The 14,835-nt window shown below is 29.7% G+C and overlaps 1 protein-coding gene across 2 annotated transcripts; it reads left to right on the top strand.

The window, feature by feature from the left end:
* Nucleotides 1-72: 72 nt before the first annotated feature.
* LOC131937077 (fibrillin-1) lies at nucleotides 73-14,056 on the top strand. Of its 2 annotated transcripts, none has more exons than XM_059294274.1 (26): nucleotides 73-180; nucleotides 314-437; nucleotides 657-797; nucleotides 924-1,121; nucleotides 1,359-1,604; nucleotides 1,911-2,127; nucleotides 2,336-2,508; nucleotides 2,912-3,073; nucleotides 6,357-6,479; nucleotides 6,987-7,112; nucleotides 7,395-7,523; nucleotides 7,922-8,044; nucleotides 8,429-8,674; nucleotides 9,030-9,164; nucleotides 9,285-9,410; nucleotides 9,941-10,072; nucleotides 10,333-10,464; nucleotides 10,655-10,765; nucleotides 11,278-11,412; nucleotides 11,531-11,653; nucleotides 11,969-12,109; nucleotides 12,497-12,590; nucleotides 12,813-12,832; nucleotides 13,032-13,188; nucleotides 13,504-13,592; nucleotides 13,842-14,056. In XM_059294274.1, exons 1-26 carry the CDS (start codon nucleotides 121-123, stop codon nucleotides 13,940-13,942), a joined length of 3,564 nt encoding a protein of 1,187 aa, XP_059150257.1. In that variant the 5' UTR covers nucleotides 73-120; the 3' UTR covers nucleotides 13,943-14,056. The 2 variants fall into 2 exon arrangements, with proteins under 2 accessions (XP_059150257.1, XP_059150256.1); XM_059294273.1 differs by having other exon boundaries at nucleotides 12,494-12,590.
* Nucleotides 14,057-14,835: the final 779 nt, after the last annotated feature.

Genomic DNA, 14,835 nt, shown 5'->3' with positions numbered 1-14,835 from the left:
AAAACATTTACAATAACATATATGTATTAATATTTAATGTAAAATTGAACACTTTTCTGTCTTTTAGCCTCTGCCTTTGGTGATCCACACATTAAAACACTAGATGGTGTCACATACACAATGAATGGATGGGGTGAATATACCCTAATGGAAGTCAAGTCAGAAAACTTTACATTACAGGTGAACTATGCATGCATAAAACCAGATAGCCTCTTATAGAGATCTTGTCAGTTTAATATTTATAAACAATTTAAGCAAAGTCAATGTCGAAATTTACAAAAGCAAATGACAGCCATAGTTCAATGTATATCAGGCCAGAACACACAGAGCTGAGAATGTCAAAGGTCAAGAGGTCAATGGCACAGTTTTTTCTGCTTTAGCTGCTAAAGAATGGGATAATGCAAGTCTACAAGTTGAACTAGCATCAACAAACACATGTAATTATCTCCTGCTCTTAATTTTAATGTTGTTAAAAATATTGTAGAAATAAATTTTATAAAATAAAAGGGTTCTTACATTTTAATAGGCAGAGTTGAATGCATCTATCTTTTAAAGCATATATTTAAAAAAAATTATTCTAAGAATAATCTATGTTTAATTTTAAATGGAAAATTTACATTTAGTTTAAATTAAAAAATAATTTAACTGTATTTCAGCAATGATTATCTACATCAATGAAATTGACTTCACAAATGATTTTTATAACAATCCAGAGTTCAGTGTAAACTTAGAAACAATCAGCGCTGTACAAGAATGTATCTCTAACAAGACACTTCTGATTGTAACATTTCCTTGTGGTATAATTTTTTATGTTAATTGGACATTGGTCATTTACCCAAGCTTTAACTGAAATTTTCACTGTAAGAGTTTATAAATTTGATTGATTTAGTCTACAAAACATAATATGCTGTTTTTAATTCCAGGGGTTACAGTAAAAGTTGCGGTTTCTTTAAAAAGTTTGGAAGTAGAGTTGGATGTTGACCAATACATAAGAAACAAAACTGCTGGACTTTTTGGAAACTTTAATGGCGATATAACAGATGAGTTTGTTCTTCCTAATGGAACTATGCTCCCAGCAAACATTACAGAACAGCAGATTTTTTATCAGTTTGCCAAGTATTGTAAGTGATACTCAGTTAATAAAAAGTGACATTGATTAAAATTCTATTTAATAGAAATATTGTTATATAAGTTTGGGCAAAAGATTTTAAGATATTAGAACATTTTGATTGAAATTTAAAAATTTCTCCTAGTTATAAAAATAATCTTTTATTTAATTTATTAATTAATACTTTACATTTTTATTTAGAAAGTCTTCAACCTGAATTCTTAACCTAACCATTTTTTTCTTATTCAAGGGGAGGTAACAATAGAGAACTCAATATTTACTTACAAAAACTATGAGAGTGCTGTGGACTACCAACACCCAGAGTTTGTGCCCCTGTTCTTGGATGATGTAGATACTGTAGTAAAAATTAATGCAAGCAGGATCTGTGGAGACAATACATTTTGCTCGTATGATTTCATTGCTTTACAAGATCCAACTTTTGCCTTAAATACAAAATCAACTTCCCTAGCACAAGACTCAAGAAGGCAGGATTTAGGTGAGGCAAATTTACAAAAGGTATTCTTATTAATTATGCTTACACTATATCACAAAGTGTATAATGGTTTCAATTTTATAACACTGTTGTAACTATGATGCTTATTCATGAATATTTTCATGTTTATCATGTGTAAAAATGTACCTTTAAAAATTAGTAAAAATTAGTTCAGGCATAAAATATACTAAATATAATCCTTTTTACTATTACATAATGTTTTAATATTGGCTAATTAGTATGTCCAGTAATACATTTTACATAAATTATGTTAATATACAAATTTAAGTTTTTTAAAAATAATTGTAGAAAATAGTTCTCCAACAATCAATGTCAACAACAGAAACCAGACTTGGAATGGATTTTTAATGATTACATCTGGACAAGAAGCTTCTCTTTCTGTCTTAACTGGAGATACTAATGGAGATGGTGTTACTATAGAAACTGTTGGCAACATTTCTGGAGTCAGAATAGAGAAAAACACTATTATTGTATATAACAATATTTTAAACCTCTCAAAACTTGGGTAAGTTTCAATCATATAATCCATTTTTTCACTCTTGCCTTCATACTACTAAGTAATAAATACTTACATATAATTGTAAATTTTGGGCACACATGTTTCATGTAAACATATAAAATAAGTTTAAAAAATACATTGTCTTTATGTTATAAATAAAAAAGGAAACAAAAAAAAGCACACGAAATTTTGCTTTTGTTTTTTTTACATAAAGTTTTAGGGCAAGGGATTCCCATGGTGCGTACAGCTCCATTATGTACATCACCATAGCAACGTGCTCAGGCTGCAGTGGCCACGGTGTATGTGACCCAGAAAACATGAAACACCAGCAGACTTCTGATTTTGACTTTGAGAAAATGGCTTGCACATGTTATCCAGCCTACACAGGTAATAATGCAGTGACACTGTGCACATAAATAGGTAATATCTGTACATGTAGCCTACTTGACAGTTTCAATTCTAATATTTGATCAGCCTACTGTATTCTTTCCTATTTATTATGCATTAATTTTTTTTTCCAATAGAGCTGCAAAGTTAGAATTATTATTGAATTTAATATTATGTTCAGATTTAGTTTTAAGTTGATTTTTAGTAATTGATATTTTAAGACTTTAGGAACCAACTATTTAACTGCTGTATGATATGTCTAGGACCCAACTATTTAACTGCTGTATGATATGTCTAGGACCCAACTATTTAACTGCTATATGATATGTCTAGGACCCAACTATTTAACTGCTGTATGATATGTCTAGGACCCAACTATTTAACTGCTGTATGATATGTCTAGGTCCCAACTGTGAGAATGAGCTGGATGCTTGTGACATCAAACCCTGCTCACCAGGACAAAACTGCACAGATCTAACAGCAGCTCAACAGGGACAGAACAACACAGGGTTTATCTGTGGGCCTTGTCCTCCTGGTTTTAGAGACTTCCACGGGAAATGTGTTGGTATACAAGAAATTGTCTTTTATTTGGGGTTTTCAGCCTCATATACAATTAAGTGCACTTGAAATTTGTGTAATTTTTCTTAATAACAGGTTATTGCTAAAAATTCTTTCACATTGTTCATTATTTCAAAATTGTTCATCAGGGTTTGTCAGTGATAATTCTATTCTTCTAATTTAATTACATGTCAATTTCATGTTTAAATGTATTATACCAGTATTTGTGTGAATACTACCATCTTCCATCTAATATTTGACTAGAAATACAATGATACGGCCAAAATCATCATGCTTGTATTTATGTTAAGCCACTTAACTAAATAAACAAAGCCACTTTCCCAAACATTTTCTCAGATGTTGATGAATGTAACTAAATAAATAAAGCCACTATACATTTCCCAAACATTTTCTCAGATATTGATGAATGTAACTAAATAAACAAAGCCACTATACATTTCCCAAACATTTTCTCAGATGTTGATGAATGTAACTAAATAAACAACGCCACTTTCCCAAACATTTTCTCAGATGTTGATGAATGTAACTAAATAAATAAAGCCACTATATATTTCACAAACATTTTCTCAGATATTGATGAATGTAACTAAATAAACAAAGCCACTATACATTTCCCAAACATTTTCTCAGATGTTGATGAATGTAACTAAATAAACAAAGCCACTTTCCAAAACATTTTCTCAGATATTGATGAATGTAACTAAATAAACAAAGCCACTTTCCCAAACATTTTCTCAGATGTTGATGAATGTAACTAAATAAATAAAGCCACTATACATTTCCCAAACATTTTCTCAGATATTGATGAATTTAACTAAATAAACAAAGCCACTTTCCCAAACATTTTCTCAGATGTTGATGAATGTAACTAAATAAACAAAGCCACTTTCCCAAACATTTTCTCAGATGTTGATGAATGTAACTAAATAAACAAAGCCACTTTCCCAAACATTTTCTCAGATGTTGATGAATGTAACTAAATAAACAAAGCCACCTTAAATTTCCCAAACATTTTCTCAGATGTTGATGAATGTAACTAAATAAACAACGCCACTTTCCCAAACATTTTCTCAGATGTTGATGAATGTAACTAAATAAACAACGCCACTTTCCCAAACATTTTCTCAGATGTTGATGAATGTAACAAAATAAATAAAGCCACTATACATTTCCCAAACATTTTCTCAGATATTGATGAATTTAACTAAATAAACAAAGCCACTTTCCCAAACATTTTCTCAGATGTTGATGAATGTAACTAAATAAACAAAGCCACTTTCCCAAACATTTTCTCAGATGTTGATGAATGTAACTAAATAAACAAAGCCACTTTCCCAAACATTTTCTCAGATGTTGATGAATGTAACTAAATAAACAAAGCCACTTTCCCAAACATTTTCTCAGATGTTGATGAATGTAACTAAATAAACAACGCCACTTTCCCAAACATTTTCTCAGATGTTGATGAATGTAACTAAATAAACAACGCCACTTTCCCAAACATTTTCTCAGATGTTGATGAATGTAACTAAATAAATAAAGCCACTATACATTTCCCAAACTTTTTCTCAGATATTGATGAATGTAACTAAATAAACAAAGCCACTATACATTTCCCAAACATTTTCTCAGATGTTGATGAATGTAACTAAATAAACAACGCCACTTTCCCAAACATTTTCTCAGATGTTGATGAATGTAACTAAATAAATAAAGCCACTATATATTTCACAAACATTTTCTCAGATATTGATGAATGTAACTAAATAAACAAAGCCACTATACATTTCCCAAACATTTTCTCAGATGTTGATGAATGTAACTAAATAAACAAAGCCACTTTCCAAAACATTTTCTCAGATATTGATGAATGTAACTAAATAAACAAAGCCACTTTCCCAAACATTTTCTCAGATGTTGATGAATGTAACTAAATAAATAAAGCCACTATACATTTCCCAAACATTTTCTCAGATATTGATGAATTTAACTAAATAAACAAAGCCACTTTCCCAAACATTTTCTCAGATGTTGATGAATGTAACTAAATAAACAAAGCCACTTTCCCAAACATTTTCTCAGATGTTGATGAATGTAACTAAATAAACAAAGCCACCTTAAATTTCCCAAACATTTTCTCAGATGTTGATGAATGTAACTAAATAAACAAAGCCACTTTCCCAAACATTTTCTCAGATGTTGATGAATGTAACTAAATAAACAAAGCCACCTTAAATTTCCCAAACATTTTCTCAGATGTTGATGAATGTAACTAAATAAACAAAGCCACTTTCCCAAACATTTTCTCAGATGTTGATGAATGTAACTAAATAAACAACCCCACTTTCCCAAAAATTTTCTCAGATGTTGATGAATGTAACTAAATAAACAACGCCACTTTCCCAAACATTTTCTCAGATGTTGATGAATGTAACTAAATAACAACGCCACTTTCCCAAACATTTTCTCAGATGTTGATGAATGTAACAAAATAAATAAAGCCACTATACATTTCCCAAACATTTTCTCAGATATTGATGAATGTAACTAAATAAACAAAGCCACTATACATTTCCCAAACATTTTCTCAGATGTTGATGAATGTAACTAAATAAAGAAAGCCACTTTCCAAAACATTTTCTCAGATATTGATGAATGTAACTAAATAAACAAAGCCACTTTCCCAAACATTTTCTCAGATGTTGATGAATGTAACTAAATAAATAAAGCCACTATACATTTCCCAAACATTTTCTCAGATATTGATGAATGTAACTAAATAAACAAAGCCACTATACATTTCCCAAACATTTTCTCAGATGTTGATGAATGTAACTAAATAAACAACGCCACTTTCCCAAACATTTTCTCAGATGTTGATGAATGTAACTAAATAAAGAAAGCCACTTTCCCAAACATTTTCTCAGATGTTGATGAATGTAACTAAATAAACAAAGCCACCTTAAATTTCCCAAACATTTTCTCATATGTTGATGAATGTAACTAAATAAACAAAGCCACTTTCCCAAACATTTTCTCAGTTGTTGATGAATGTAACTAAATAAACAACGCCACTTTCCAAAACATTTTCTCAGATGTTGATGAATGTAACAAAATAAATAAAGCCACTATACATTTCCCAAACATTTTCTCAGATATTGATGAATGTAACTAAATAAATAAAGCCACTATACATTTCCCAAACATTTTCTCAGATGTTGATGAATGTAACTAAATAAACAACGCCACTTTCCCAAACATTTTCTCAGATGTTGATGAATGTGAATCTGTACCTGTTGTCTGTGAGCAAGTGTGTACAAACACAGAAGGATCTTATTTGTGTAGCTGTAGGGATGGTTATAGACAGGGAAATGGTAGTACCCTTTGTAAAGGTTGGTAGACAGTGAATACACATTAATAGTTCAATTTTCAAGTATTATTTAATTAAAAATTTGATTTATTTAAGTCAGAGTTTTAAAAAAAATTATTAGAGATTGATTTTTTCAATATTATTTTAATTTTTATAAATATATAGCTCAACATCAGTCAAACTGGTTCCATGACAAATGATCTCAGGACAACAGATCTCAAGGACAAATGATCTCAAGGACAAAAGATACCAGGACAAAATATATACCAGGACAAATGATACCTAATGATAGGTCATAATATATATTAGGTCCTAATATATTTTGTCCTGGTATCTTTTGTCCATGAGATCATTTGTCCTTGAGATATTTTGTCTGAGAAATTTTGTCTGAGATATTTTGTCTGAGATCATTTGTCTGAGATCATTTGTCTGAGATCATTTGTCCTGAGATCATTTGTCCTATCACCGTCAAACTACATCTGATTTGCATAATAATGTAAAACATACATCTATAATCCAATAATTTCAGATATTGATGAGTGTGTAGAACACACTTCTTCCTGTAGCCAACTGTGTATCAATAAGGATGGTAATTATTCATGTGGGTGTTTGGATGGTTACACTTTACAAGAAGATCAGTTTTCATGTTTTCTGGGTATGGACGGCTTTACTTAATTTTACTTTCTACCTCCCTCATTGTCTACCTACTTAAATTATGGCTGTTTTTAACTGTTTGAAAGTGATACATGAATTTCTCTCATTCCTAGTAGATATAAAAGGTGTAAACTATTTGCTAAAGTATCTTAATATATATTTCAATTATAAAATTAAAATCATAAAACAATTATACTTGTTTAGCTGTATTAAAAACAAATAAAATATAGAACAAGAAAAATGTGTGGAGGCTATCTAAATATTATAAAAATAACTTTATTAGAGCCAGACCTCATGGATTTGTGTAAGGAATGTCAACAACTTTGTAATGTGGATAACACTAACTTTGAAGTTCACTGTGGATGTAACATTGGATATTTTATGGATTCTAGTGATGGTTTTAGCTGCAAAGGTAAGTGTAATTAAAAAACTTTTTAACAAAATTGGAATTTTTAAAATTACCAATAAATTTACAGCTAGAGCTTAACTTTGGAAAAACTTAAGTTATTAAATGTGTAAAAATAAGCACCAAAGTTAGTTTAGAAATATTTGACTAAAATTGCTGATGAAGTAAAAACATCTACCGAATTTTAATAAAATAAAAATTGAGATGTGGACATTCATCAACAACATAAGATAAATAAATGCCTGTTAGTACTTCCTTCTTTAATGATATTTGTGTACAAAAGTTCAAATAAATATAATATAAAAATATAAATATTAAGAATTTTGAGTTTATTTTAAAATGTAATTCTCTTCACATTCAATATATTGCTTGGTGAATGTTCATATAATCCAACTTTGTTTTAGATATAAATGAATGTGCAGAAGGAAACATCAGCTGTACACAAGAGTGTGCTAATACAGAAGGAAGCTTCATCTGTTCTTGTAGACAAGGCTACCAGCTAGCATCAGATGGGATCTCATGTTCTCGTAAAAAAAATTTTTTTTTAAATATTGTGATAAAATTTTTTTTATGGTGCTCATTTGTTGTGCTTAAGATAAGCCCATTTGTTTCTCGATTCAAAACAATATTAGGTCAAAAATTTACTTATTTTATAATTCATTACTTAGTTTTCCAAAATCTATATTTTTAGATCTTTTCTTTTCTTACATTTGTTTACTCTTTTATTCATTAAGCTGAATATTCTAATTTATATCTGATTACAATTTTACCTTTTTAAATTTTCAATATTATAAGACATTCTTGTTTTTCTAAAATATTATTGAAGAATAAAATTAGCTGAAGATATGAACTGTAAGTATGAACTGTAAATATGAACTGTAAATATGAACTGTAAATACTATCTTAACTAGCTTGTGAGATACCAGCCTATGGCATGAACTGTTCTGGCACCTGTGACTGCAAAGGTCAAGGGTCATGTGATCCTGTTGAAGGTTGCGTGTGTGATAAGAACTGGTCAGGCGAGAGCTGTGATGTAGATGTGAATGAATGTGACCAGGAGAATGTCTGTCCCATTGGCCAGTTGTGTCGGAACACTCTCGGCTCCTTTGATTGTCAGTGTCCTAGTGGGTATGAGAAAAAGGGAGATGACTGTCTAGGTAAGTTTATGGCCCACAGATGTGACGAAAATGAGTACAATCTTGTAAATTGTGAGCAATGACACTTGAAACTAGATAAAATTATTCAACAACTGTATTTCCACAACACTAATTGTGCAAACATTAGACTTTGTCAGTGACAGAACTGTTGTATAGCGTTGTCACTGACTGCCAATGTTGTATAGCAAACATGACCATGACAGTCTTTGGGATTAAGACAGTTTTGCATAAACACATGTTATCACTAAATATATTAATGTGATAATTATTCTTACGGATAAATGTTAACACTAAATACATTAATGTGATAATTAATTCTTGAAGAAATTCCTAATGAATCCATTTGTTCTTTCAGATATAAATGAGTGTAAAAGATTCTTTACAAATATAACCTGTGACCTTCAGGTTGAATATTGCTATAACACACCTGGTAGCTATATTTGCAGGTGTCGTCCTGGTTTTAGCCACAATAATGTTTCTGTTTGTGAAGGTTCGTACAACATTTATATAATGTAATTTAATGAACTAAATTTAATAATTCTCTATTAACATTCATTGTAGAAAAAACTAGTTTAGTATTACAAGTGAAATGATCAGTAATAATCTCCAGATATTGATGAGTGTAAACTTCGAAATGATGGCTGCTCTCAGATTTGCAAAAACGTTAAAGGAAAATACAATTGTGAATGTTTTGATGGCTATATTTTGGCTGCAAATAGGCATGACTGTGTACTCTGTAAGTATTAAATAATTCACCAAATAAACTATTTAAATAATAACATTCTACTCCAGAGACCATTTAGTGTTGTATGTACTGGTTCCATATGTTTTAGTTAGTGATGTTTGTACTGGTTCCATATGATCCAGTTAGTGATGTTGTGTTTCAGTTAGTGATGTTTGTACTGGTTCCATATGATCCAGTTAGTGATATTTGCACTGGTTCAATATGTTTCAGTTAGTGACGTTTTTATGGTTCCATATTTTTCAGTTAGTGATGTTTGTACTGGTTCCATAAGCCATATGTTTCAGTTAATGATGTTTGTACTTGTTCCATATGTTTCAGTTAGTGATATTTGTACTTGTTCCATATGTTTCAGTTAGTGATGTTTGTACTGGTTCAATATGTTTCAGTTAGTGATATTTGCACTGGTTCAATATGTTTCAATTAGTGATGTTTTTCTAGTTCCATAAGTTTCAGTTGGTGATGTTTATAGTGGTTCCATATGTTTCAGTTAGTGAGGTTTGTACTGGTTCCATATGTTTCAGTTAGTGACGTTTGCACTAGTTCCAAGTTTAACTGTACCAGTATCTGCAGTACTACAGATGTAGCTATTCCTAATTGTGTTTGCCCCAGAGGTTACCAGAAGGTAGACTTTAATGGAACAGAGTATTGCAAGGGTAAATTCTTATACTGTAACTTTAATATTTTAGTGTATTAGATTGCTTTTACCATAATTGCAATATTTTAGTCACCCATATTGTTGATGCACTTGATTGAATATTTAGTGCACCTATGAACATCAATCAATAGTTTGGTTACAACACATAAATGTGTTCTAAAATATAATACACATTTTAAAAAAAAATCTACAATAAGATTCATTAGATTACGGGTGATTTTCAAAAATATTAGCTAAAAATTAATTATTGTCTTTTAGATATAGATGAATGCGCAGATGAAGAAATGAACCTCTGCAGTGTCTTAGACAGATGTGTTAATGTGGATGGAAATTTTAACTGCAGCTGTCCACCTGGATATTCTTTAGATAATGATGGAAGGAGCTGCATAGGTAGATTGTTGCATCAACATTTATTTCTCTAATCTTGGTGGAGTCTTTATTATATTAAAAATTATTAGGTGAACTATCTTTAAGAAAAAGAGATGTTATATTATTAAGTTTTTTAGATACAAGTGTTATAGAATAGACACTTTTTAAAATTTAATGGCAAGCAAGAGAACTGATTGAATTTAATTTGTAGAGTGCACTGGCAAAACTTGGGGTCCCCAATGTTCTAATAATTGTGAATGTAAGGCTGGAGCTGATCACTGCGACACTGTGACTGGATGTGTGTGTAAGCCAGGCTACACTGGTAGGTGGGATTAGATCTGTTTTAACAACAAATTAATTTAACAAATGTTGGACTCAGTTACTACCACGACAGTTGTGATGATCAAACTTACAACATTTGATAGTTTTTTTTTATTTTAAATATATTAAAATATGAAATTTCTTTAAATTCCTGAGTTAAACAAGAATTTTTTATTTAATGCATTTTGCATTACAAAAATGCTATGAATTTTTAAAATTATTTTTTCACACAACATTATTTTAAATTTCACAAAGTGAATTAAAGATAAATATTTTAGGTAAAAAACCCCAAAAGGAACTGTCAAAATTTTATATATACATATACATATACATATATATATATATATATATATATATATATATATATATATATATATATATATATATATATATATATATATATATATATATATATATATATATATATATAAACAGGACAATTAATCGTTTATAAAATGGTTAAAAAGCAACAAAAATATATAAATATATTTCCTGTACTTTTACTTTTTACAGGTAAGAGATGTGAAACTGACATAGATGAATGCTCAGCTGGTTTCATTACATGTAGGGAGAGAGAATTGTGTGTGAATACTCAAGGCAGTGCTAACTGCAGGTGTAACAATGTAACAGAAAATAGAATTTGTGTTGGTACGATATTGACAATTTAACTAAAACATGTAATAATTGATTACTAATGAGTAAAACCTTTGTGTTTTGTGTTTTTTACCATTTTTCTTCAATAAAATTTCTATTCTAATTTCTACAGCCAGTAGAGCTTGTGTAAACAGATCAATGAACTGCAGTTTTAGCTGTGCAAGGATTGGGGATGTTGATTCCTGCATATGCCCAGCTGGCCAAAATGTAGCATCTGATTCAGTTACTTGTGTTGGTAAATAATATTTTAAATGTAGGCCTAAACTGAAATATTAATAGTGCTTATGATCAAATTATTTTATTGATATGCTTTGAATATTTAAGTTGAGAATTTACTGTGGTATGTAATCTTAACAAATCCTACACTAAATTTAAGCTTGTGCTAATTGAAATAATAATAAATATGCAAAATATGAGTGCATCAACATAAAAACAATTTTAATAATGACAGTTGTCTGGGTAATAAAACATTCAAGAAGTGAATTGTTTAAGAATTAAAAATGTAATGTTTGTGTGTATTATAATAGCCTAGTATAAACAATCTCTTCAGAATGTGAAGATGGAACATATGGTGTGAACTGTGGGATGCAATGTTCTTGTAATAGAACCAACACAGAAAAATGTGATGTCATCACAGGTCTTTGCTTGTGTAAACCTGACTGGAGTGGGGAGAAATGTCACATTTACAGTGGTCAGTAGAAATGACATGCTAATTGCTCTGCATCAAACATTATATAACTAATTAAATTATGTTTTTGAAAATTATTTCAACTTATATTCTAATAAGCTTAGTTTTTGTTTTATTTTTAAAAGTTGTAAAAGTTGTAAAGCAGTTACATTTTTGTTTAATTAAGAAACAACTATATTTTAATGAGATTATGTTTAAGCCTATTACCTATTGGTTGTTCCCATTAAAATAACTTTGGAGTATCCTTCTTCTCACCTGATATGATTTATGTAATCCAATAAACTATTACATTTGTAAATCAATTAAATCAACAATTATATTTGTAAATCAATTAAATAAGCAATTACATTTCTAAATCAATTTAAAAAATGCCATTATATTTTACAGTAGATAGAAATAATAAAGCGTGTGAAATAAAACAGAAAATTGCACCATGTACCGAACCAGAGATTTGTGAAGAAATTAAAGGCATTGCTGTTTGCAGGTAACTAATACCCTTTTATTTTTAACATATATTTTTTTTATTTACCAAAACAATTACGAGGTTTTTTGTAACATTATCTATATTACCTCAGTTACAAATATCTGCTTTAATTAGTTATCAAAAAGAATCTTATGTAATACTTTAATTTAAATGTGTGAAAATTAATAGTTCTTACAAGTTATTTAATTTTAGCTTATGAATTTTGTTGTCATATTCACATAGGGCTCCAAGTCAAGAACAGCGTATGTAAAATTTATGTTTCAAAATCGTCTAACATATATGTTAACTAATATTTTACTACTACATATTTTTTTAATCTATACCTAACTTTAAAAATGATGATGTCATTAATTCTTCATACTTTCCATTTTATTAGACCAGACTAATGCTGGATCTTGTTGTTTTACATAAAAAAATGACATGTAATTATTTCTCTGGCAGATGTGATGACACTTATAATCGCCTTGTGTCTCAGCATACCGACGTTTGTTCTTATTGTTGTAGCCATTGGAGTGTTAGTTTGGTGTTGGGCTAAACAAAAACATAAAGTACAAGATAGTAAACAGATGACAGAACTACGTACTTATGATCATTTGGGGTATATTGTAAAACACTACTTTATTTTGTGTTTATTTTTAAGCTGGGTTTACTAATATAGAATACACGTTTTATGGTGTAAATTTTTTTTTTTAGGAAATATTCTGTTTGTATTTCAATTTTTGAAAAAGTGAAAAGAAAAAAAATTAATATTTCAAAATAATAAAATTATTCGGAATTTTATTAATTAATTGTATTTAATATTTAAGTGTTTATGAGCTTAATTTATGAAGGTTTATATGTAACTCAATATAATTGTTTATGTTATGTAGTTTAAAAATGTATGAATAATCTTACAAAATGTATTTTCCTACAGTCCATCTATCCAAGAACCTGAGTACTCAGAAGGAGAAACTCAAGTCATGGAAATTTATGATGAAATCGATGATTTGTCTGTTGGTTTTGGTAAGAAACAAGATTTCCTACAATTTTATCAGCTTTTTGCTGACGTTTGAATAAATAGGCTTCCTAGATAGGGAAATAATATTGATTTTGTAGCGCATTGCATTTTATAAAATGTGTATTTTAATATTTTCTTTTTTTGTTTTGAAAATTACACAATAAAATATTTTTGTTTGTTCCATCCTGCGTTGCAAAGATATTTGTAATGTGCTTATGTAGACATTTATAACTTTCTATTTTATGTGTTTTTAGGTAACGATGAAACTTCAGATAATTACCGCAATATTGAATATTCTGAATATACTGACCCAGATGGTCAAGAGCATGATCAGCAGGAATCTGACTCAGATTGATATTTTAATCCACAAAGATGTCTTCGAGTAAAATCAGTAAAAACTTTAATTATTTAGCCTACCCATTTTATGTTTGTTTAAAATTGAATGGAATAAAAATAGAAATAAATGGCTTTCTACTAAATAATTTTGTTGCTATATTATACATCTGGTTTACAGTTTTAAAGTTGTTCATGCTTTTGTTTTCTTCTTCAATGGTAATCAATTCTTAAATTAATGAAAACAGGGAAGTAAAAAGTAAATAAATATACAATTGCAAGGGATAGGTGTTGTCGAACTGGCTAATGCTAATGGTAGCTAAAACGAAAATTTCAGAGTTTAAAACTGTTGAGGCTCGATAGCTAGGGACAGCAACCCATCTAGTAGAGGCTCCATAACTAGGTACAGCAAACAATCTTAAAGATAAAAAATCAAACACCTGCTGTCTTGTAGTTTGTTATTTGATGAACAAAGGCTACGGAAGCAAATCCAGAAATCGGAGTCAACGGACTATATAGCGCATAAAAATTTGACACGTAATGCTTAATTGTGTTTGAGGAAATTCCTTTTAAAAACGAATGGGAAGATATCAATGCAAATATCAGTACAAATTTAAAGACTTGAGCTAAATTAATTAAATCTTAAATAAACTATTTTTCACTTTTATGTAATAACATTTTTTTTTAATTGTGAGCAGATTGTATAACAATGCAACATTTTAAAATTACGGCTAATGATAAGAGTGTTAGCGCTTTTACCGGCATCATTCCTTAACCCTTGTGATGATCATTGAGGCACCACCGTTGATTTTTCTCATAATGTTACGCCATCTGTCTCTGTCCTCTGCCGCTCTGGTTAGTTCTGAGACGGGCAGCCACGTAGAGTCCTGATCAATTCAGTCAGTGACGGAACTA

Source organism: Physella acuta, unplaced genomic scaffold, assembly GCF_028476545.2.
Source record: "Physella acuta isolate Inbredline_101_S28 unplaced genomic scaffold, ASM2847654v3 ptg000200l, whole genome shotgun sequence".
In the NCBI taxonomy this organism is placed as follows: Eukaryota; Metazoa; Mollusca; class Gastropoda; family Physidae; genus Physella; species Physella acuta.
The sequence above is the reverse complement of the archived record's forward strand: the minus strand, read 5'-3'. Positions and strand labels throughout refer to the sequence as shown.